The 22821-nt window shown below is 50.1% G+C and overlaps 1 protein-coding gene across 2 annotated transcripts in view; it reads right to left on the minus strand.

Annotated features, from left to right (window-relative positions):
* OLFM2 (olfactomedin 2) overlaps positions 1–22821 on the minus strand; it is a 68578-nt gene continuing 45757 nt past the window's right edge. For both annotated transcript variants that reach the window (XM_070413935.1, XM_070413934.1), the window contains exons 2-6: positions 4897–5046; positions 3133–3279; positions 2686–2905; positions 2245–2351; positions 1–1122 (exon numbers count right to left, since the gene is read on the minus strand). In XM_070413935.1, the coding sequence (XP_070270036.1) occupies positions 445–1122; positions 2245–2351; positions 2686–2905; positions 3133–3279; positions 4897–4905 (1161 nt within the window). In that variant the 5' untranslated portion in view covers positions 4906–5046 and the 3' untranslated portion in view covers positions 1–444. The remainder of the gene's footprint in view (positions 1123–2244; positions 2352–2685; positions 2906–3132; positions 3280–4896; positions 5047–22821) is intronic.

Here is a 22821-nt window from a genome sequence, read left to right on the forward strand (position 1 = left end):
TCAAATGTCAAAGGTCCCGTTTATTCCGGCAACCCAGAAAGTAAAGGCGTAAATAAAAATAAAAATAAACAGATCCATGCACTCAACTCCTTGGCGGGGAAGAGGAGAGGTTCAGAGAGAGGGAGAAGGGAATGGGTGGGAGGGAAGCAGAGAGGGGAGGGAAGAGAGGCAGAGACAGGGAATGATCTGCAGAGTCAGATCAATAAAAAGAAAGAGGGACATCAATAAAGAGGCAGGATGACAAAGAACTGGAGTATCAAAATCAGATCAATAAAGGAGAAGAGACATTGAGAAAATGCACCAATAGAAATACAGAGGCAGAGAATGAAAGCTGGGCGAAAGGCAGGGAGAGAGAAAAAAAGGACAGGAGGGGAGGTGGGGCAGGACAGAGACAGATCAACTTGAAGGGACACAGGCAGAGTAGAAAGGGCCCCTGGTGGGCCTCTAGGGGTCCCCAGCAGTGCTGATGACGTGGAAGAGGGTGACATTGTAGAGCACCTGGTGGCCGTTGTTCCAGGTATAGAGGGCCCGCTCCCGGGGATTGTAATCCAGCATGGAGATGTGGGAGTACTGATTGTGGAAGGGCACGTCCGTGTACTCGTAGCTGGACGTGTTGGTGAAGTAAGCAAAATAGACCTTAGCTCCGGCCAGGTGGGAGTTGGTCACGTAGAGCACGCCACAGATCATGAAGGCCTCACCAGCGCTGCGCTTGGGGTAGCCAGTGTCCCAGGATCGCATGACCTCAAGGGTGTGCGGGTCTAGCCGGCTGACCACGATGTTGCCTGCATTCTGGTTAGTGGTGTACACGGCCCAGAGCCCGCTCTCATCTACCATGAAGTCCATGTCAGAGAAGCCACCCCAAGAGTAGGGGAAGGTGTTGTTGTAACCAGCCCCCGGAAGGCTCCTCTGCACCAGCACGGAGCGTGAGCGGAAGTGGTACTTGACTACCACGTTGCTCTGGTACTTGTTGTAGAACAAGGAGCCATTGTATACCACATGGCCCGTGCCTGCCCAGGGCTGGGGCAGCAGATGCTGGATAAAGTTCTGGCCTTTGATGAAGTCTCCCAGAGTGCGGAACTCCAGAACGCGCCGGCCCTTGTAATAGCCATCCATGTACCAGACCTATGAGAGAGCCACTGGTCACTGGGGGACCACTGCCAATGACCCAAAGTCTGCAGCAATCACTCCGGAATCAACCATGGTCATTAGGGGTCAACAGTCACTAACTGGTCATTAGTGATCATTCATGACCTATCATAGGCACAGTGATTGGGATCATTAGATCAGGGAGTGCCATTGGTCTTAAAACACACACTAAGTGGACAGGGCTTGATCCCTAAGGATCAGGGGAGATTTCAGTCTCTAGGGACTCACTGGACCTGGAAATTTACTGGTCATTGGCTATTGGATGGTTAGTGGTCATTGGACAGCCATTGGCTGATGAGAGGTCACTTGAATTCCTTGCCCATGGTAACCCCTGCAACCGTGAGATGACCAGGCCTGTGATCAGCACCTTCATCATCATCATCACTCATCAGCAAATTCATTAGCCCTAAAGCCCTTACTAGGGCTGGTTAATGGGCTATGCATCTTAAAAACTTCAATGCCAACATCATCACGACCCTTTTGAAGATAAGGAGACTGAGTATCCAAGACATGAAGGAACCCTGGTCAGCTAAGAATTGGTGGAACTGAAATGCAAATCCAAGTCTGATTCCCAAACCCAAGCTCTTAACCACGTGGTTGAACCACCATAATCCCTGGGAGGCCAATTTTCATGGCAAGGATATCAGTCACTAGCATATCAGTCACTAGTCACTGGGCAGTTAATGATGGTCCCTCTAGATCAGAGGTGATTGGCAATTGTGGACTCAGAGGCCACTGGAAATCCAAAGGTCACTGAGTGGTGCTGAGTGGAGGGTTGGAGGGAGCTCTAGTCATTGTGAAGGCACAGATTACTAGATAGTTACTTAAAGGTCAGTGGTCACTGGGAGCTGGTCAGTAGTACCAGTAACCATTAGTCTCTATTCAGTCATCAGAGGTCAACAGACTTGGGGATTCATAGGCCTGGAAGGTCCTTGATCACTTGGTAGTCACCAGTCAAGGGGAGGTCCAAGGGCTCTGAAGATCCAAAGACACTTTGGGCTACAAGAGAATCATTGGTGTGAAATCACCAGGCACTTATGGGCAACCGCAGGCTGTCCCTCCCAGGTTCCAACCCCTGCGGTGGGCACAGTTACTCACCCGGCTGTCCGCACTGGGGGCCATCGTGTCGGTCATCCAGGAGCCGAAGCGGGACCCCATGGCTCGAATGGTGATGGGGTTACTGACCCCAGTCAGCTTCCCACAGCCTGAGAGGCAGGAACAGGGGGAATAAGGGAGTCAGGGGTGGAAAGAGCCCAAGGGAGGTAGAGCCAGGATGAAGTGGGACTGGGAAGAGGTGGGACCAGGGGTGAGAATGGATCCAGAGATCTGGCTCCAAGATGGAGTTAAGTTGGGGGCGAGGGGCTAGAAGTCAAAGGTCAGGGTCATTTTCAGCTTTGGGGTCTATTTGTGGCCTTGGGAAGGGAGATCAAAGGTCAACGTTTAGATGTTAGAGGTCAACATTGTTTGGCTTCTGTATACACAGGTGGTACTGGGATTGGACATGGAGGCAAGGGGTCAAGGTCAAGGGTCAAAGCATACCCAGCTTCTGGGCACAGGCATGGAGCCGGGCCTCCAGAGCCATCACCCGCTGCTGCAGGTCCTCGTACCCGTAGGCACCCATCTCCTCCTGGATGGCGGCAAGACTGCTGGACAGATTCCTCACCTCTTCCCGCAGGCGCACGATAGTCCGCGTGTCTGCCTTATACTGCTCCAGGACCGAGCTCAGGGGCAACAGCTCCGTCATCCTGTCCTTCAGTTCCTGCTCACCAAGACCGAACTGTCGCTGATCCCTACCCCTGACCTTTAACCCAGACATGACCCCAACCTTTGACCCACAGCCTCACCCCCTGTCTTTGACATTTGGCCCATACTGGACCCTAGATCCCAGCCAACCCTCAGTCTTCCCAGATGCAATCTCACTCTCAGAAAAATGGGCAACATTCCCAACTCTTCCTTTGACCTCTGACCTGACCCCAAAGGACCCACCTGGAAGCTCTTGGCAGAGAGGGACCCATCAGCTGCCCGGAGCCGCGCATCCAGGCTCCGCATGAGGGTCTCCATGCTGCGCACATACTGGAGGTCACGGTACGTCCGCAACTCAAGGACCTCCATGGACTGGGAGACATTCTGGACCTAGGAACTGGGAGGGTTAGAGACAGCCCGACTCCTGCCCCCAGCCAACCTTCTCCTCCCCCTGATCTTACCAACAGCCTCCCAACGGCAAGCCCATCCATCGGCTCCACCTGGAATGGCCACCATCGCTTTTCACCTCTCCTCTCCTCCCTGGCCTCCTGCTCCCACCCTAGCCCCCAACAGTCAGTTCTCCATAGAACAGCTAGAGGGAGTTTTCCAGAAGGAAGACTGGATCTCCCTTTCTCTGTAGACTCTTCGGGCTGGTTCTGCCCCCTTGCCTGCCTCTCCATGTGCGTCCCTCCAACCACCAGCCCCTTTCACTCTCACAGATTCTAAGTTCCTTTCCTCCTCAGGGTCTTTGCACTCGCTGATCCCTCTACCTGGAGCACTGTTCCCGTCGTCTTCCCACAGCTGGCTCCTCCTCATTCAGGTCTCAACTCCAGCATCACCTCCTCAGAGTAGCCTTCTCTGATCACCATCTCAAGTAGATACCCACTCTTCCCTCACCCAGTTATTATCTTCCCAACTATGACTGTTATCTGAAACGGGCTTATTCACCTGTTACCTTCAGATGGGATCCCCGGAGGCAGACCCAGTATCTAGCATGTCCACAGCCAAAGCTCTAGTGCCCAGCATGGGTCCTAAGCAGATTCTTAATAAATACTCTTTGGCTAAATGACTAAACTGAAATTCCCTAGCCCTTGGCCTCCTAACCCAGACGGAAGGCCCTCTAAGCTCCCACCTCTACCTGGGTCAGGTGAGCTGCACATAGCCAAGGTGAGCCCCACCTGGCTAAGGTGAACTCAAAGGCAAGTTGTTGAAATACACAGACTTTCCACATGACATTGGAAGTTCTCAACAGCCTGATACCCACCCTGGCCACCGCAGAACATGATACAGCCATTGTAAACAATCAGGGACATCGCATGCATGTCCCAAACTGTTGGGGAAAGCAATTCTGGTGTGGTGGGTAGGGCAGGATCCCGCAGAGTTAATAGGTGGGAGACTCTTGATGACAAGGGTCTCTTCCGTTCTCTGCCATGCCTCAGCTTCCTCCATTATAGGGTGATGGTGGGAGGTAGCTGGTCCCTTTCAACACCAACATTAGAACTGTCGAATGGGCAGGCAGCTGGGCAGTGGCAAAGGCAGCCAGCAGTGTATAAAGGGCTCCAAGTCTACAAAGGGATGTATTGAATGGGGACCATTTTCCATTGGCCATGATCAGAAGGGGAAGGAATCTTTGTATGAGCCTCTTGGGATAGAAGGTGAGACCCCTCCTCAAGGGACACAAAACACCTTATTTGCAGGTGAGTACGACAAACTAAAGGGCTGAGTGGGGCACGCACAGTGAGGGTGGAGCTCACACGTGCAGGAGACAGATGCTGCCACTGGGGTCCTCTTTCCTCCTGGAGCCCACACAGAGCTCAGCTTCTCCGCCAAAGAATCACTGAACAGATACTAACTAAAATGCCCATCTGGAGGGGAGGCCGGTTGTCTGCCGGCTCCGAATGACCTGCGTGGCTAGACATGGCCCTGGCTGACCTGGACGGGGGCGAAGGGCAAGATGAGAATTGGGAGACTTCTCCGAAGTCCCCAAAGAAACCAGAAGGTTCTCACCTTCTCCATCAGCTGCCGCAGCTCCCGACTCCTGCCATCCCTGGCGCAGGTGCTCTGTGCCGGGATCACGGCCGTGCAGATGCATTTCCCGTCAGGGGCCTGGGCCGAGGTATACAGCTGCCAGCCTTCTTCTGGGCTTTGGAAGAGGGTCTGTGGGGAAGTCACGGATTAGGGAGCAGGAAGCCAGTGGGGGACTCACCCAGCCCTCTCTGGAGGAGAAAGGGGAACTGGAGAAACAACGGATGCCTTTTACTGGATCCCTGGAATGTGCAGAGTGACTGATGCATGGGACCCCATATTACAGATGACAAGGTTGAGGTACGAAGAGTAAAAGGACACAGCAAGGAATTGTGGGATCTGAGCCCTTCCACAGGCAGGAATTTAATCGTTCGCACACATTTGCGCACACACAACATTGCCTCCATAACCACCATTAGAAATAGGGCTGCTCGTACATCCAACCCCAGACCTCCCTTTCTGCTTCCTCAGCCCGGAGACACATAAGCTCCAGATACACCTCAGAGACCACTAAGCACAACCCTACTGTTGTCCCCTCCCCATATCCGCCCCTGCTCCTGGAAATGGCCACAGGGTGACAATCCTCAAGGAGACTTCGGAGCCCTTGAATAGAAGCCATCACCTTAAGACTCCTCCTAAGTAAAACTTCAAGTTAGTTGATACAGCTCAGGTAAGTCCGGGATCTATCGTGGCTGTGTTTGCAAGCCATGATCCTTGGAATGCTGGCGATCTTACCAGGTGAGCTGGAAAAAGGGTCCTCTGTGGTCAGGTAAGTCTGTGCATTGTTCAAAAAACACTGACTGCCAAAACTCTGACATTTCTTTTAGCAATATTATTTTCTGATTTACCTCCGGCAAGGAAAATGAAAGAAAAATAAATCAGACTATATCAAACTAAAAAGTTTTGCACAGCAAAGGAAACCATCAACAAAACAAAAGATAACCTACTGAATGGAAGAAGATATTTGACGATCTATCCGATAAGGGGTTAATATCCAACATTTATAAAGAATTCATACAACTCAACACCAAAAAAACAAAATCCCATTAAAAAATGGGCAGTGGATCTGAGTAGACAGTTCTCCAAAGAGGACATACACATGGCCAATAGACATGACAAGATGCTCCATGGCCAGGTAGCTCGGTTGATTACTGATTCAGGTATTGTCCTGATATGCCAAAGTTGCAGGTTTGATCCCTGGTCAGGGCACATACAAGAAACAATCAATGAATGCATAAATAAGTGAAACAAAAAATCGATGTTCTCTCTCTCTCCCTCTTCCTTCATTTCTCTCTCTCAAATCAATCAATAAAAAACAAATTTTAAAGGATGCTCAACATCACAATAAAAAAAAAAAGACCACAATGAGATATCACCTCACACCTTTCAGAATGGCTGTCATCAATAAATTCAACAAACAACAGTGTGGTGAAGATGTGGAGAAAAAGGAACCCTCATGCCCTGTTGGTAGGAATGCAAATTGGTGCAGCCACAGTGGAAAATAGTATGGAGGAGCCTCAAAAAATTAAAAATGGAACTACCTTATAACTCAGCAATTCCACATCTGGGAATATATCTGAAGAAACCCAAAACACGAATTCAAAAAGATATATGCACCCTTATGTTCATTGCAATGTTATTTACAATAGCCAAGATATGAAAGCAACCTGACTGCCATCAGTAGACAACTGGATAAAAGAGATGCAGTACATATATACAATGGACTATTACTCAGTCATAAAAAAAGAATGAAATCATTTGCAACAACATGGATAGTCCTAGAGGGAATTATGCTACATGAAATGAGTCAGACAGAGAAAGACAAATACCACATGATTTCACTTATATGTGGAATGTAAAGAACAAACAAAACAGCAACAGACTCAGGTGCAGAAAACAAACGACATTGCCAGATGGGAGGGGGGTTGGGAGGGCTCGGTGGAAAAGGTGAAGGGATTAAGAAGTACAAATAGGTAGTTACAAACAGTCACAGGGATGTAAAATACAGCATAGGAAATATAGTCAATAACATTGTAATAACTATGTATGGGATCAGGTGGGTATCTGGATTATCAGGGGGATCGCTTCTTAAATTATATAAATGTCTAACCACTATGCTGTACCCCTGAAACTAATGTAAAATAATATTGAATGTCAACTGTAATTGAAAACTAAAATGAAATTTGAGAAAGCATTGACTGCCCCTGACTGGAACATGCTGGGCCTCCAGATCAGGCCCCCTGGAGCTTCTGGAGTTAGTCACAAGCCCCAGTCCTTTTGTTTTTTATCAGGGCATGATGTCCTCATTTTGTTCAACAAGCATTTGTTAAGCGCCTACTGTGTGTCCAGCTCTGTTCTGGATCCTGAAATCACAGAGTGAACAAAACACACAAATACAAAAGCTCCTCTAGGAGTACACATTAGAGAAACAGAAATCTATATATATAAAAGCCTAAGCAGCCTTCCAACTGTCCGACCGGTAGCTATGATGCGCACTGACCACCAGGGGGCAGGTGCTCAATGCAGGATCTGCCAAGCTGCCGTGACTTGGCAGCTGTGGTTCTCCGGTGACGCACCCGGAACCAGAGAGGAGGGAGCCCGATTCCAAGATGTGTCACCCGAAAACCACCCTTTTGCAACCTGGGACCCCTCGGAGGATGTCAGAGAGCCAGTTTCGGCCCGATCCCCACAGGCCAGGCCGAGGGACCTCACCAGTGCATGAATCCATGCACCGGGCCTCCAATAAAGAAATAAACCATTAAGTAAACGTCCAGTACTTAAAGGGTGATGAGTGCCATAGAGAGAAGTAATGCAGGGAAGAAATGATGGGCCACAGGGTTAGAGGTGGTTGGGGTTCCAATTTTAGGGTGGCCTGGGAAAGCCTCCATGAGAAGATGCATTTGAGTCAAGACCTGGAGGAGGAGAGGGAAAGGCCAGGTGGCTACCTGGGAAGGCTGTTCCATGCAGAGAGAACAGAAGGTGCAAAGGCCCTGAGGCAAGACCCTGCCTGGCGTGATTAGGAAACACGGGAAGGGGCTGGTGTGGCTGGAGCAAAGGGGTAAGTAGTGGTGCGGGGGCAGGGAGGAAGGAGGAGGGAGAGGAGAGCAGGGAGGGGACATGGCCGCATGTTCGGGGCCTGCAGGCAGTGAGGAAGATTAAATGTTTGCTCTGAGTGAGGTGGGAGTCATAGAGGGTTCTAAACAGAGGATAGACATGACCTGAATCAGGTGCTCCCCCTGGCTGCTGTAGGGGGAACAGAATGTGGGGGTTAGGGAGCAGGATGAGGGCAGGAGACCAGGGTAAAGGTGACTGCACGTCCAGGAAGAGATGGGTGGTGAGCATAGAGGTGGAGAGATGACAGGTGGTGAACACAGAGGTGGGAAGTGAAAGACGCTAGTCCCATCCAGGATGTATTCCTACAGACACTGAAGAAATTCTGATAAAACCCCAAGTGTTTTACAGAGAAACAAAGCCCTATAATAACTGATCATTTGCAAGCCATTAACTAACTGAGCGCCCAGCAGAAGCCAGGCTGTGTTATGCACAATCCTGGAGTCTCCAGCTATTATACGCCCACCTTTTTCTCTCCCACTCAATAAAGTCTTTTTTTGAAAAGCGTATTAGAATGTGAGTGAGTGATATAATTGTGCAGACGAGCTTGACTCCTCACTAATTTGTAAGAAACCACTGTAATTCGTCATTGTTTGTGCCTATGTACAACCTTCTGAAGTTGGCAGAACCCCTCTTTACGAGCCCATGTCTTCCCCGTGGAGGAATGAAGTCGCTCACCTTCCCAGACGCCCCTGCACGCAGGTCTGGTTCAGGTGGAGCCAACACTCCTGCCTCTGCAGTCTTGCGGCAGCAGCGCCCGGATCACCAACGCCAAGGGTGGTCCCAGCCCGCCCTGCCTTTGCAGTGGGCAGCCTTCTCCCGCCCGCAGGCCCCATCCATGCCTCGTAGGAGTTAGTGATAAATACCTCCCTCTCGCCTCCCTGATGGGAGAACTCTGAGGTGTGCACAGCACGAAGTTTCCCAGGGGAGCCCATTAGGACCTGTACTCCAGGTGCCCACAGCAGCTCGCTGCTCACCAGCTCACCCTGCATGGGTCTCCTTCCCTTCACCTCACTCCCCACACTGGTTCCCCTTGGGATCACCTCCCAGGGCAGTACTTGTACTCAACTCTTCTCCACCTCTGCTCCTGAGGGACCCAACCCAACACAAGAAGGGTGAGTCAAGAAAGCTTTCCCCTAGCTTCTGGAAGACCGTAACTAGCTTTGCCTCCTTTCACAACAAATTCAGTTCTTAAAACACACACACACACAGCAACAAACGTGAGTCCAAGCTTCCCCATCCACGTTCCCTGGCTCTGATTCCCAAGCAATTTGGACAGAACCCCCTCAAAATTCTCACGTGTGCAGAGAGAGACCAAGCTGCCCAGTTCAACCTAATTAACTTCTCCTCCCTACATCCCCTAGCTTTGAAGCAAACAATCCTCGTTCCCTCAACAACTGAAATACTGAATTGCAAAAGAGAAGCGGGATTTAAGTGGCGAGGCCTCCGCGGCTTTCCTAAAATAATTGTCTGCGTGGACACCCTCGCAAGAGTGCTCCCTGCAGCAGAGGAATTAAATGCCTGGGGTTTGGCCGCCAACTCTCAGCACGGGGGAGATCGCCCATCGTCAGGTTCAAGATCAAATACCACACAGGCAAGTTCATGTCCCCAGGGCCACTGGGATGTCCTGGAAGGCTTGATGTTTGAGGGTCCAAGTGCCTGCTCTCCCAGGCTGGGTTTAGCTTGGAACCAAAGTCATGAACTCTTGGAGGTCACAGACTGAGGGACAGAACATGGCCTGCTGTGCCGTGGGAAATGCTGTAACAGCAGGTGTGGGAGCCCAGGGGTGGCCTGTCTCACCTCAGATGTGGCAAATGCTCCCCAGAAGCCAGCCGCTGTCTTGGCTGAGACGCTGGTTCTAGAGTTTAATATTCCTGCTAATGGCCTCTAAGAGGGTAAGCTATGTGCTCAGTGGCCGCTCCTCAGATTGTCTTTCTGGCTGGGGTTTTTCAAATACTTTCGCCGAGGCTGCTGCCCCAATTAAGCCGATGTCTCTGTAACAGATTCAGGACTGGCTGAGTCTGAGAAATTCACACAAAAAATTTCTTGCTGTCACACCCGGGTCTCAGTGCCCAGCTCCAGCACCCACTCCTCGGTTTAAAAACAATTCCTGGGTCGTCCAGGGCCGGAGGGATTGCTCCCAGGTCCTGGGGGCAGCCAGCCAGCCAGCACTGGCTGCAGGGGACTAGCCAACAAGAACAGAGCAAGCAGCTGGCTCTTAATAAGACAAAGATATTATTGCATTTGAGGCTGGACAATTTAATCAGGAAGCAGAAGTGGCTTGGGGCTTATACATGCATTTGTACCCTGCCTCGTTCCAGAGAGGACTCGAGTGGTTCACAAGGATATGTAAAATTCCACAGATCGCGCCAATTAAACAGAGGAGTGGGAATTAGGTGATTCTGGAGGACAGTCTGCCAATCCCAAGCCAAAGCTCGACGGTTTCTGCATTTGTATCTGACCCAGCCAATCCAAGTCCAAGAATTCAGCCCAGGGGAATCATGTGGAGGAACAATTGCTACAAGGATGCTCGTTAAAGTCCTGGGTAAAACTGGACAGCTGGAATTTCCCCCTCGTGTTGTCCAATCAGAGGAGTATTGATTTCAAAACCTAAGGTGCATTCACAGGAGGGAAAACCATGCAGACATGCAAGTTGGGGATTAGTGGGGATTTTTATTGCCATCTTTAAGGGTATCTTATTTTCTGAGTTTTCCACAATGAATGCATATTGGTCTTGCAAAGATTTTTTTTTTTTTCAAAGGAGAAAAGGAAGACAGAGAAAAGCAGGGACATGGAGCCAGAAGCGAGGCTAAGAAAAACTGGTCCCTTAAGACCCCGAACAGCCAGCATATGCTTGGGCCATAAATTTGGCTCCTAGCTCCTTAGCTGCCAACTCAGAAAAGGAAAGCTGGTCACTTCTGCGGTTCCCAGTGTCCTGAAACCAAGTACACCAGATGCTCAGGAGAAAGCTCAAGTATTTTTGTACCAAGAACAGGCAAGGATCTCTCCCACGGTCCTCCCAAAAAGGAGTCTGTGTGATGTCACCAGCATCTTTCCAGACACCACGCTTACGATAGAAATGACCCCTTCCTCTGCTGTCTCTTATTCCCACTCACATGGTAGAGGAGAGCCACACGGTCAAGAACCGTGTCCTGGGTCCGGCTGCCTGGGTTTCTGTCCTGGCTCGGCCACTCACTTGCTGTGTGACCCAGGCAACTCAGTGAACCTCTCTGTGCCGCCATTTCCTCATTTGTAAAATGGCCGTGATCACTGTGCCTACCTCGCAGGGTGGCTGAGAAGCTTGCATGTGTTCATACTAAATGCACGAGCAATGAGAACAGTCATCAGAAGTGTTTGCTGCTATTGATGATCAATTATAACCCTCATGACACTCTGACTTCCTGAAGTTAAAATGGCTGGAGCTTGAGTCACCAAGTGGAGACGATCTGGAAGGACTGATGGAAGTCCTGTGGAGCTGGGACTGAGGCTGCAGAGTGATGAGGAATCACGGAGAGTCCAATGGCGCTGAGGAGTGAGCGAGAGAGGGGCCCCGCAGGAGATGGGCAGAGACGCTTGCAGCGTCTGGTCCCCACGCGGCCCGGCGGCTTCCTGTCTTAGGACATGGCCTTGATGTCATTTGGCGGAGGCGAGTCCTGCTTCATCTTCACCAGCAATCAACGAGGCTCGCCATGCCGCGTCCTCTCTGTGCCATCTTCTCGTTGTCCGACCCTTGCTGGAACACACCATGCTTTTTCTCACCTCCAGGCCTTTGCACTGGCTGGACCCTCTGCCATCAACACTCTCACCCCATCTCCTGGCCGGGCTCCCTCTTCCCCATTCCTGGGGCTCAAGCATAAATGTCTTTTCCAAAGGCGGCCTCTGTTGTACCTTTTCCAGTCACCCACGTCCCATGGCATCCTGTGCTTTTCCCCTAATCCAGTGGCTCCCAACCTTTTTTTGGCCACGCCCCACCTAAGCATCTCTAAAATCCTGCTGCCCCCCCCCTCCATGACATATAATTCTTATTATTCAAAAAGTGAACTCCTATTCACGTGGAGGAAGCCTAGAAGGCCATTAACTTAGTCTAAACAAGTTTCCAAAGACCATGGCATCCATGAAAGAGAAAAATAAAAGAACGGAAGGACAGTTGAAGTACTGAGGAAGAATCACTAAGCAATTGTTTAAAAAAAAATAATATGAAGTGATATGAAAAAATAGCGAATAAAGTTTCAAAACATATAATAGAGAACTTAAATGTCACAATATATATTTATATACTGTATACGAGGCCCCTAAACCATAAGAAATGCAAAAAAAAAAAAAATCACTGTTAATAACTCATTCTTGAATTGCCCCCCTTGAAAATCAAATTGCCCCCCTGTGGGCATGTGCCCCACCTTGGGAACCACCGCCCTAATCCTTCTTTTTCTTACTATATGTTAAGCTTTGTTCTAAGTACTTTGCATGTTTTAACGGATTTGATTCTCACCCAGTGCTCGGAGGCAGGCACTGTCATTCATCCTCCTCTGAGAGGCAAAACAACTGGTGCAAGAGGGCTCATGTCTCTTGACCAGAGTCTCACAGCCTGCAAGTGGTGGACCTGGGATTCGAACCCGTGCCATCTGGCTCCAGTCCGCAGCACCATGCTTCACCTCCCCTGTCCTCCTGCAAGCCTGATCACAGTGGCCATTAGGACCTCATGGGTGTGAGGAATTCTGTGTGCTTTGCTCAACACCGAATCCCCTCGGCCTGTCACAATGAATGTTTGTTGAATGACTGGATCTAGTTGGCCGGTGGGACAGAGAGCAAACATCGCCGCAGATCTACCGTGCGTTTCCCCTTCTGTCTCTCCCGAGGAGGCATGTTCCGAGATCAGGCTGCAGACGGACGCCCAGTGGGCTCGGAGGCAGCGTGGCTTCCCTCAGAAGGGTGGCAGGACGGCCGCGACGAATGATCGGGGACACGCTTGCCTGCCACTTCTGAGCTATGACAGGGGCCACGTCCCTTTGGAGGGCTTGAGATAATCGCAGGCTGCCCCTGTCACACCTCGAGGCATCGGGCAAATCCTCTGAGCGATAAGCTTGACAGGCCTTGAAGAAGATATCAGCTCATCCACGCCGAGAGGGAGAGCTGCAGCCTCCCTCAGCCTGAGCAGCTGGGGCTCTGCCTGTAAGAGTCTGTGGCTGGGGGCGGGGCCGGATGGGAGAAGCCTCTAGTCTGTCCATTCATTCACTCACTCATGCACTCACTCATTCATTCACTCACTCATTCATTCACTCATTCATCCTTTCATTCCCTCACAGTGTAATTAACCCATCTTGCCCTGAGAGGCTGTCCAGGCTGGCAGCACAGCGCAACCCTCTCTAAAGCCACCCAAGTCTTGGCAGAACACCCCAGCGCCCCTGAGCCCCAGTCCAAGCCAGTGCTTATGTTCTAGCATGCCTTCGTCTCTGCCAGCACAGTGCCGATGTGGACCAATAATCAATGAAATAGACTTTCTCGGGAAAGGCAGGAAGAGACACAGGCCTCTGAGTTCAACTGACTTCCTTCCCTGGAGTCCAGGGAAGGGGCGGAGGAACTTGCCTTGTGCAAGGATTTACAAATACGAAGACTCAGTGTAAATTCAGAAATGAGCCAAGATTTGGAAGCCGTCCAAGTGCCCACCAGTAGATGAGTGGATTTTAAAAAGGGGGGGCGGGGGGGCTATGATACATTTACACAATGGAATACTAGTTGGCCATAAAGAAAGAAATCTGACCTTTTGGGACAGCATGGAGGGACCTGAAGGGTATTATGCTAAGTGAAATAAGCCTGTCAGAGACAGACAAGTGCCATATGATTTCACTTGTATATGAAACCTAATGAACAAACAAAATAGAAACAGACTCATAGATAGAGAGAACAGACTGACAGCTCTCAGAGGGGAGGGGGGTTGGGGCAAGGTAAAAAAGGTGAAGGGATTAAGCAAAGAAAAAAATCATAGACACAGACAACAGTATGAAGATCACCAGAGAGAAGGGGGGTGGCAAAGGTAGGAGAGGGTAAAGGGGGGATAAACTGGGATGGAAGGAGACTTGAATTTGGGTGGTGAACACACAATGCAATATACAGATGATGTATTACAGAACTGTAGGCCTGAAATCTATATAATTGTATTAACCAATGTCACCCCCAATAAATTCAATAAAATAAAATAAAAACTTAAATTTTTTTCAGAAATGAAAGAGGAGAAGTTACAATGGACACCCCAGAGATACAAAGGACTATGCAAGAATACTATGAAAGGCTGTACAGCACCAAACTCTATAGCCTAGAAGAAATGGGCAAGTCTTTAGAAAGATAGCCTTCGTAAACTGAATCATGAAGAACTGGGAAATCTAAACAGACCAATCAAAAGTAAGGAAATTGGAACAGTCATCAAAACCTCCCCAAAAATAAAAGTGCAGATTTAACACCTATCCTTCTCAAACTCTTCCAAAAACATTGAAGAAGAGGCAATACTTCTTAACTCATTTTATGAGGACATTACTCTGATACCAAAACCTGGCAAGGACAACACAAAGAAAGAAAATTACAGATCAAAATCTCTTGATGAACATAGATGCAAAACTCCTAAACAAAGCAGTAGCAAATTGAATACAACAATGCATTAAAGAGAGAATACATCACGGTCAAGCGGGGTTCATTCAGGGGTGCAAGGATGGTTCAACATATGCAAACCAAGCAATGTGATGCACCACATTAATAAAATAAAGGACAAAAATCATATGATCCTATCAATAGATGCAGAATAAGCATTTGACAAGAGACAACATCCATTTATGATTAAAACACTCAATAAAATGGGTATAGAAGAAAGAAAGTACCTCAATATAGTGAAGGCTATCTATGACAAACCCTCAGCTAATTCACTCAATGGTGAAAAACTAAAAGCATTTCCTCTAAGAACAGGAACAAGACAGGGATGCCCACTCTCACCACTTCCTCACCATACTCCTGGAAGCCCTATCCAGAGCAATCAGGCAGGAGAAATAAATAAATGACATCCAAATTGGAAGGAAGAAATAAAATTGTCACTTTTTGCAGATGACATGATTCTACATATAGAAAACCCTAAAGACTCCACTAAAAAACTATTAGAATCAATAAACAAATACTGTAAAGTTGCAGGATACAAAATCAATGTACAAAAATCCATATATACCATATACAACAATGAAATGTCAGAAAAAGAAATTAAGAAAGCAGTTCCATTTGTAATTGCAACAAAAAGAAGGAAATACCTAGGAATAAGACATGAAATGGGTGTGGCGGTTACAAACCTGGAGGGAGCCCTGGCTGGTGTGACTCAGTTGGTTGGATGTTGTCCATTTACCAAAAGTTGCTGGTTTGATTCCTGGTCGGGGCACATGCCTGGTTTGTAGGCTCAATCCCTGATGGGAAGCATGCAGGAGGCAACCAATGGATGTTTCACTCTCGCATCAATGTTTCTCTCTCCCTCTCCCTCTCCGTTCCTCTCTCTCTAAAAATCAATTTTAAAAAATCTTTTAAAAAATGATCAAGAGAGGTATCTCTGATGCAGAGGACCTCCCCGATTCCATCCCCCCCCCCCCCCAGCACCTTGAGGAGGGAGAGGTCCCAGCCCCACACTTGGCCCCTCAGGGGCACCAGTGCCCACACACAGACTCACAAACACTCACCCTAAGCTCCAGAGAAGGGACACCAGCTCATAAAGCACCAGGGACAGACCAGCCGGTGTGGCTCAATGGTTGAGCGTCAACCTATGAGCCAGGAGGTCACGGTTCAATTCCTGGTCAGGGCTCTTGCCTGGGTTGCAGACTCGATCCCCAGTGGTGGGAATGGGGCGGGGGGCATACAGGAGGCAGCCAATGAATGATTCTCATCATTGAGGTTTCTCTCTCTCTCTCCCTCTCCCTTCCTCTCTGATATCAATACAAAATATATATTTTTTAAACTTTTTAAGGCACCAGGGATGTGTGAGGAGGAACTGAATTCTCCGGCTTCAAGGCGAGGGCTGGAGGGGCAGCTCTCTCCGGGGCAAAGTGCTGGCCGGCAACATTGTTCCTTTGTGGAGCCCTCCACACACACAGCCTGCAGGTGCAGGTCGGTGCCAGATCTGAGTCACCATCAACCCAGCCAACACTGATCTCCCCGCCCTAGTGATTCTCTGACACCCACCTCACCCAATTCACGTGCCTGGCCCGAACCTTCTTCAGAGGCTAATCCACACAAGAGGCACTGCAAACTTTCCTAAAATCTCTCAAAGATCCCCAAACCCCAAACAAGCGATGGCTGGCCTCCGAGTGCCCTGTCCCTCCTGCTAAGGGGCCACCAGACTGGCATGAGTGGCCTCCAGCCTCGGTTCACAGCATAACCACGCCCAGGCCCCTCCAAGCCTAGCACATACAGCTACCAACTACAGAGCACTTCCCAGCTTCCCGGGAGGTCAGATGGAGTGGCTGACCTTGGCCTGCCTCTGAGCCCTTGCCAAGAGGCCCCAGAACCAACACTCCTGGCAGCTGGGGTCAGGCCGCACCAGAGCACCACACAATTAGTGCCGCAGATGACACGCACGAAGGGTGGGCTTGGCAGACACCAGAGTCCTGCTAAAGCGATGCAGCTCCGAGGGGTCAGCCCACACACAACTGAAGTCACAGCCAGTCCGCACAGCCAGTCCGCACAGCCAGTCCGCCTGAGGGTCAGTCTCACTCACTCATGTGCCAACAGCCATCAGGGCTCAACTACAAGAGGAAGGGACCACTACCCACACCAGCGACACCCCTGGAACACCTGGCTCAGGTGATGAGTGAGAGTGGGCCACTGGGCCCCCAGGACACCTACTCCATAATGCCGCTCTGACGGACTAGGAGATGCAGCAGATCTACCTACCACACAGAAGCAAACACAGAGAGGCAGCCGCAATGAGGAGACAAACACACATGTCCAAAATGAAAGAAAAGGAGAAAACTCCAGAAAAAGAACTAAATGAAACGGAGGCGAACAGTTTTCCAGATGCAGAGTTCAAAGCACTGGGTATAAGGATGTCCAATGAACTGAGGGGAGGAGTAGAAGGGAAAGAGGAAGTGGAGGATTTCTTCGATATTTGGAACCCAAGTAATGGAGCGGATGAATGGGGGTGCCATTTATTGAGCTGGAGAACGCTGGAGGAGGAACCCATGAGAAGTGGGGGAGGAGCAGCTTTGGGGAGGGGATGGAAATCAAGGCATGTTCAGGTCATGATGCCATGACCACATTCAAGTGAATATGTGAAGTCGGCAGCTGAGAAGGGGAGTAGAAAGATACACATTTGGGTGCTGTCAGCAGACAGACGGGATCAAAAGTCACAGGAGTGGATGAAGGAGTGGGCCAGGCGCCAGGCACCCTCCACCAAGGTTTTCTATTTTATTTGACACTTACAGAGCTCACACTGTGCTACAGACTGAATGTTTCCGTCTCCCCAAAATCCATACGTTGAAACCTAACCCCCAATGTGATGGTATTTGGAGGCGGGGCCTTTGGAGTGGAACTCATGCCCTGAGGACACAGCAAGACTCGGGCTGTGACCAGGAATCCGGTTCTTAGACACTGAACCTGCCAGCACCCTGATCGCGGCCTTCCCAGCCTCCACAGGTGTGAGAAATAAATGTCTGTTGTGTAAGTCACACTGTTCTTTGGATTTTTGCTACAGCAGGGGACCCCCTTTCTCTGCCTCCTGTGCTCAGCAGTGGCTGCACCTCCTCTGTGGCTTCAGCTCCCACTGGTAGTCACACTCCTGGACTTCGTCTATACCACCTCTTCCATCCGACCCCCAATCCCAGGAGGGGGGGGGGGGTGAATAGAGGCTCTCTGCTATTGCTCATCTCTGAGTATCAGCTTCATCTTCTCTTCAGTTGCTCATCTCTTCCATCATCTTGGTAACCAAGCCTCTGACTTAAAATCCCTGAAATACCTAGAAGAGTTTTATTTCTCTAGTCAGCCCCTGAGGGCTGCTCACTAAATACCTGTGCATCAACAGGTGGTTGTAGAGTTTAACAGCTCAGGCCGCTTAGGTCCAAATTCTGATCTTTTCCTTCCCCTGTCACCTTGGGCAAGTAGCTTAACCCCTCAGCGCCTCTCTTAACCTCTCTGCTTACTCATCTAAAAGTTGGGATCTGCCCGGCCGGCGTGGCTCAGTGGTTGAGCTTCGATCTATGAATGAGAAGGTCACGGTTTGATTGCTGGTCGCGGAACATACCTGGTTCCAGGCTCGATCCCCAGTGTGGGACATGCAGGAGGCAGCCGATCAATGATGTTTCTATCGTTGATGTTTCTATCACGATAGAAATCAATAAAAATACTTTTTTTAAAAAATAAATAAAAGTTGGGAGCATAATGGCTGGGCTTTACAAGACTGTTGTCAGGATGGTGAATTAGTACGGCAAGAGTCAATCACAGGCCCTGGCCAGTGTGCTCAGTTGGTTGGAGCGTGGCCCCGTGCACCAAAAAGTTGCCAGTTTGATTCCCAGTCAGGGCACATACCTAGGTGGTGGGTTCGATCCCCAGTGGGGGCCCATATTGGAAGAAACCAATTGATATTTCTCTCATACCTCTCTCTGTCTTTCTCAAATCAGTAAAATATATACTGCAGTGAAGATTTAAAAAAAAAAAAGTCTCAGAAGGAAGGGGGAAGGGGGTCAGGAAGAGATTAACCAAAGATCTCACATGCATATATGCATTACCTATGAGCACAGACAATAGGGTGGTGAAGGCCTGGGGCCAGGTGGGAACCAGGTGGAGGGGGCAATAGGAGGAAAAAGGGAGACTGTAATACTCTCAAAAATAAAAATTAAAAATAGGAGTCAGTCACAGTATCTGGCCCTGTGTGAGTGCCCGCCCAGCGATGGGGAGCCTTTGCATCAACTCACAGAAACAGCACTGTTCTAGAATTGTTCCATGTTCCCCGCTGACTTTTTTAAAATAAACTTTTTCTTTTGGATTTATAGAAAAGTATGAAGATAGCATAGAGCTCCCATATGCCCCTCACCCAGTTGTCCCATTAACATCATTACATATATCCACGGTACATGTGTCACAACTAAATAGTGCGTCACCATGACTAAACTCTAGACATTATTTGGATTTCTCCAATTTCTCCACTCATGTCCTTTTTCTTTCTTTTTAAAAAAAAAATATATATTTTATTGATTTTTTACAGAGAGGAAGGGAGAGGGATAGAGAGTTAGAAACATCAATGAGAGAGAAACATCGATCAGCTGCCTCCTGCACACACCCCCTACTGGGGATGTGCCTGCAACCAAGGTACATGCCCTTGACCGGAATCGAACCTGGGACCCTTCAGTCCGCAGGTTGATGCTCTATCCACTGAGCCAAACCGGTCAGGGCTCGTGTCCTTTTTCTGGTCCAGAATCACACCCAGGACCCCACGTTGCCCTGAGTCGTCATGTCCCTTAATCCTCTCCGGTCCATAACCGTTTCTCAGTCTTCCCTGGTTTTTCACCACCATGATAATGTTGAGGACTAGCGGTCGGGGATTGTAGAGAATGCCCCACTGGCTTGTGAGGGCAGGAACGGAGTTCGAATTGTCCCTGCCGTCTCCCCAGCCCCATGCCGGCACGCAGTAGCGCTTCACAGCCGCTTCCTGAATGAATGAATACATGAATGGCAGTCATTTATGGCTTTATCCTCCCACACTCCGCGTTCTGCAGACATCCCTGCCAGAGGCTAGATCTAGAAAAGTTCACAGCGACATAAAAGCCCTTCTCCTCTCAGAAAGAAAGATTCACTTTTGATCCCTTTTTGTAGACATCAAGGGTTCATTTCTTTAATATTGTTCCAAAGAGAAACAGCTACATTTGCATCCGACAGTCAGTTTTCAAGGCAAGCGGGAGAGATCTTTCTAGCAAGGCAGGGTCTCTTCCTTCACAGAGCTGCCCCTTGGGGGTCTCTGTTTCTCCCTCCACCACTTTTGGGCCTCTGGCAGGGGCGGGAGGAAGTGAGGGGCTCTGGGAGTATCCACACTGGGACGTCCTCTCTGCCGCAACCCAAGGAAACTTAGAACCTCACAAAGTTGCCGAGAACCGGCGATGAATTAGAAGCTCTACTTCCCCTCCCCCCTGAACGGCCCAGTATTTACCACGGGGAGCGAGCGGCCTGCCTTTGGGTACACAGAGTGTGCCCTTTTTCTGACATTAGCTGATCAGAAGTGGGAATTCCCTTTCACCAAGCAGGCCTGCGGGCCTGGCTGCTTTTTCTTTCCCAGCCCTTGGAGGCCAAGCTGAAGGCAGGGAAGGTAAGAGAAATGCCCACGGTGAGTAATTTCCCCATCACCACGGTCCCTGCTGCTGGAAGACGCCGGCCCAGCTTTAATCTCTCGACTGAAGTTTGTCAGAAGTAAAAATGAGCCTGGGTGAGCTCTTCAGACACTTCCCTCGACGTACAGGAATTCAATTTCTGGCACGGGCATAAATTTGCAGCCATCAGCGCCTGCGGTGGGGGCTGGGGCTGGGCACACTGGCTGGGGATAGATTGCTAAAATCAATCCGTCAGCACGTGGAAAAGGTCGTCATGGGGTAAATTTATCTTCCGTGCCTGGCCAAGGCATGTCACATGGGTAGCTGCAGCCGCCCCTGCGCAAAATGGAGGTGCTTGCTGCGAGGCTCCCGGGGCGGGCGGGTGGGGGCCGCCTGGGGGAAGGCCTTGAAGACTGAACAGTGTGGCCAAGGAAAGCAGCCCCGGGAGCCTGGGGGTGGGGGTGGAGGAGAGAGTTTGCCAAGCAGTGGCTCCACAGTGGCTGCATCCCTCCCCTGAATCTGGTGGCTCCTCTGGGTACCCCTGATGTTATGGACGGAGTTGTGTTTCCCCTAAATCCCTATGCTGAAGTCCTCACCCCCAGGCCTTCAGAATGTGACTGTATTTGGAGACAGGGCCTTTAAAGAAACCACATGAGGGTAGGCCCCAGGTCAATATGGTTGCTGTCCTTACAGAGAGATCAGGGCACAGGTACGCCCAGAAGGGAGACCAGGTGAAGACAGGAGAAGGGGGCCACGGGCAAGCCAAGGGCAGAGGCCTCAGCTCAGGAACCAACCCGACTGCTGACGCCTTGTTCTCGGTCTCCTAGCCTCCAGGATGGTGGGAAATCAAATTTCTGTTGTTAGAGCTGCCCAGTCTGGTGTTTCGTTATGGCAGCTCGAGCAGACCACTACCCTCTCCTGCAGCCACGGCTCCCCCTGAGGCCCGAGGGTAGCCGCAGCTCCCCTTCGCTGCTGACCCCGGGGGGGTCTTCAACGCCCCTTGCTTGTTCTCTCACCCCTGCCCACCGTTCTGAGGAGTCATTTGTTGGATTCTCTCTACTCATCCTTTTGAGGGAGCCAGGTTTCGCACCGGGACCCTACCAGACACAGTCTCGTGGAGCTGGGCCACACAGGGTCTTGAATAATGGACTCAGAGTTCACCCTGAGGGGGTGGGAAGCCACGAAGGTGGTGTGTATTGGTTTGCTGGGGCTGCCATCACAAAGTGCCCCAGACTGGGGAGCTGAACAGAAGTTTTATTGCTCACCATTCTGGGGCTGGAAGCCCAAGAGGAAGGGTCGCCGGAGCCGATTTCCCCCAGGGCCTCTCCCCTTGGCTTGCGGGTGGCCACCTTCCCCCTGGGTCTTCCCATGGTCTTCCTTCTGTGCCTGTCTGTGTCCTAATCTCCTCTTACTTTTTTTAAAATATATATTTTATTGATTTTAGAGAGGAAAGGCGAGGGGGGGAGAGAAACATCAATGATGAGAGAGAATCATTGATTGGCTGCCTCCTGCACGCCCCCCACTGGGGATTGAGCCCGCAACCCAGGCATGTGCCCTTGGCCGGAATCAAACCTGGGACCCCTCAGTCCGCAGGCCGACGCTCTATCCATTGAACCAAGCCAGCTAGGGCTCTCCTCTTACTTTTTTAAAATATATTTTTATTGTTTCCAGAGAGGAAGAGAGACAGAGAGAGATAGAAACATCAATGAATCACGGACCAGCTGCTCCTGCAGGCCCCCTACTGGGGATCAAGCCCACAACCCGGGCAAGAGCCTTGACCTGGAATCAAACCGTGACCTCCTGGTTCATAGACTGATGCTCAACTACTGAGCCATGCCAGCCGGGCCTAATCTCTTCTTATAAAGACACCAGTCGTATTGGATCAGTGGTTCTCAACCTTGGCTGCACATCAGAATCACCCGGGAATCTTTTTAAAATCCTGATTTCTGGGCCTCATCCTCCGGAAATTCTGTTTCTTTGTTACTCGTCCTCCAGAAATTCTGTTTCTTTGTTACTAATGTTGTGGCCCCACCCCATAACAAAGAAACAGAATTTCCGGAGGATGAGGCCCAGAAATCAGGATTTTAAAAAGATTCCCAGGTGATTCTAATGTGCAGCCCAGGTTGAGAACCACTGGATTAGGCCCCTCTTAATAACCTAATTTTAACTTAACTACCTCTTTCAAGGCCCTTTCTCCAAATACAGTCACATTCTGAGGTCCTGGGGGCGAGGACTTCAACATATGAATTGGGGGTGGGGGGAGTTCTGCCCATAACCGTGTGTGAGTGGGGGAGGATCTGGTCAGGAAGATCATGGAGGTGGACTGGCCAGGGCAAGCCAGACAGAGATGTCTGCCAGTGAAATGCAGGTGGGTACCTGGGGGCTGAAAACTCCATCTTAGGATTTTTCCAGAGCTTTCAAAGAAATGAATCCCACAGACAGAAAACAGCTGCAGCCGGCGGCAAAGCACGTCTCCGCTCAGAGG

The sequence above is a fragment of the Myotis yumanensis genome, unplaced genomic scaffold (genome assembly GCF_028538775.1).
Source record: "Myotis yumanensis isolate MYYU_CA2020_CCGP unplaced genomic scaffold, mMyoYum1.0.hap1 SCAF_5, whole genome shotgun sequence".
NCBI lineage: Eukaryota > Metazoa > Chordata > Mammalia > Chiroptera > Vespertilionidae > Myotis > Myotis yumanensis.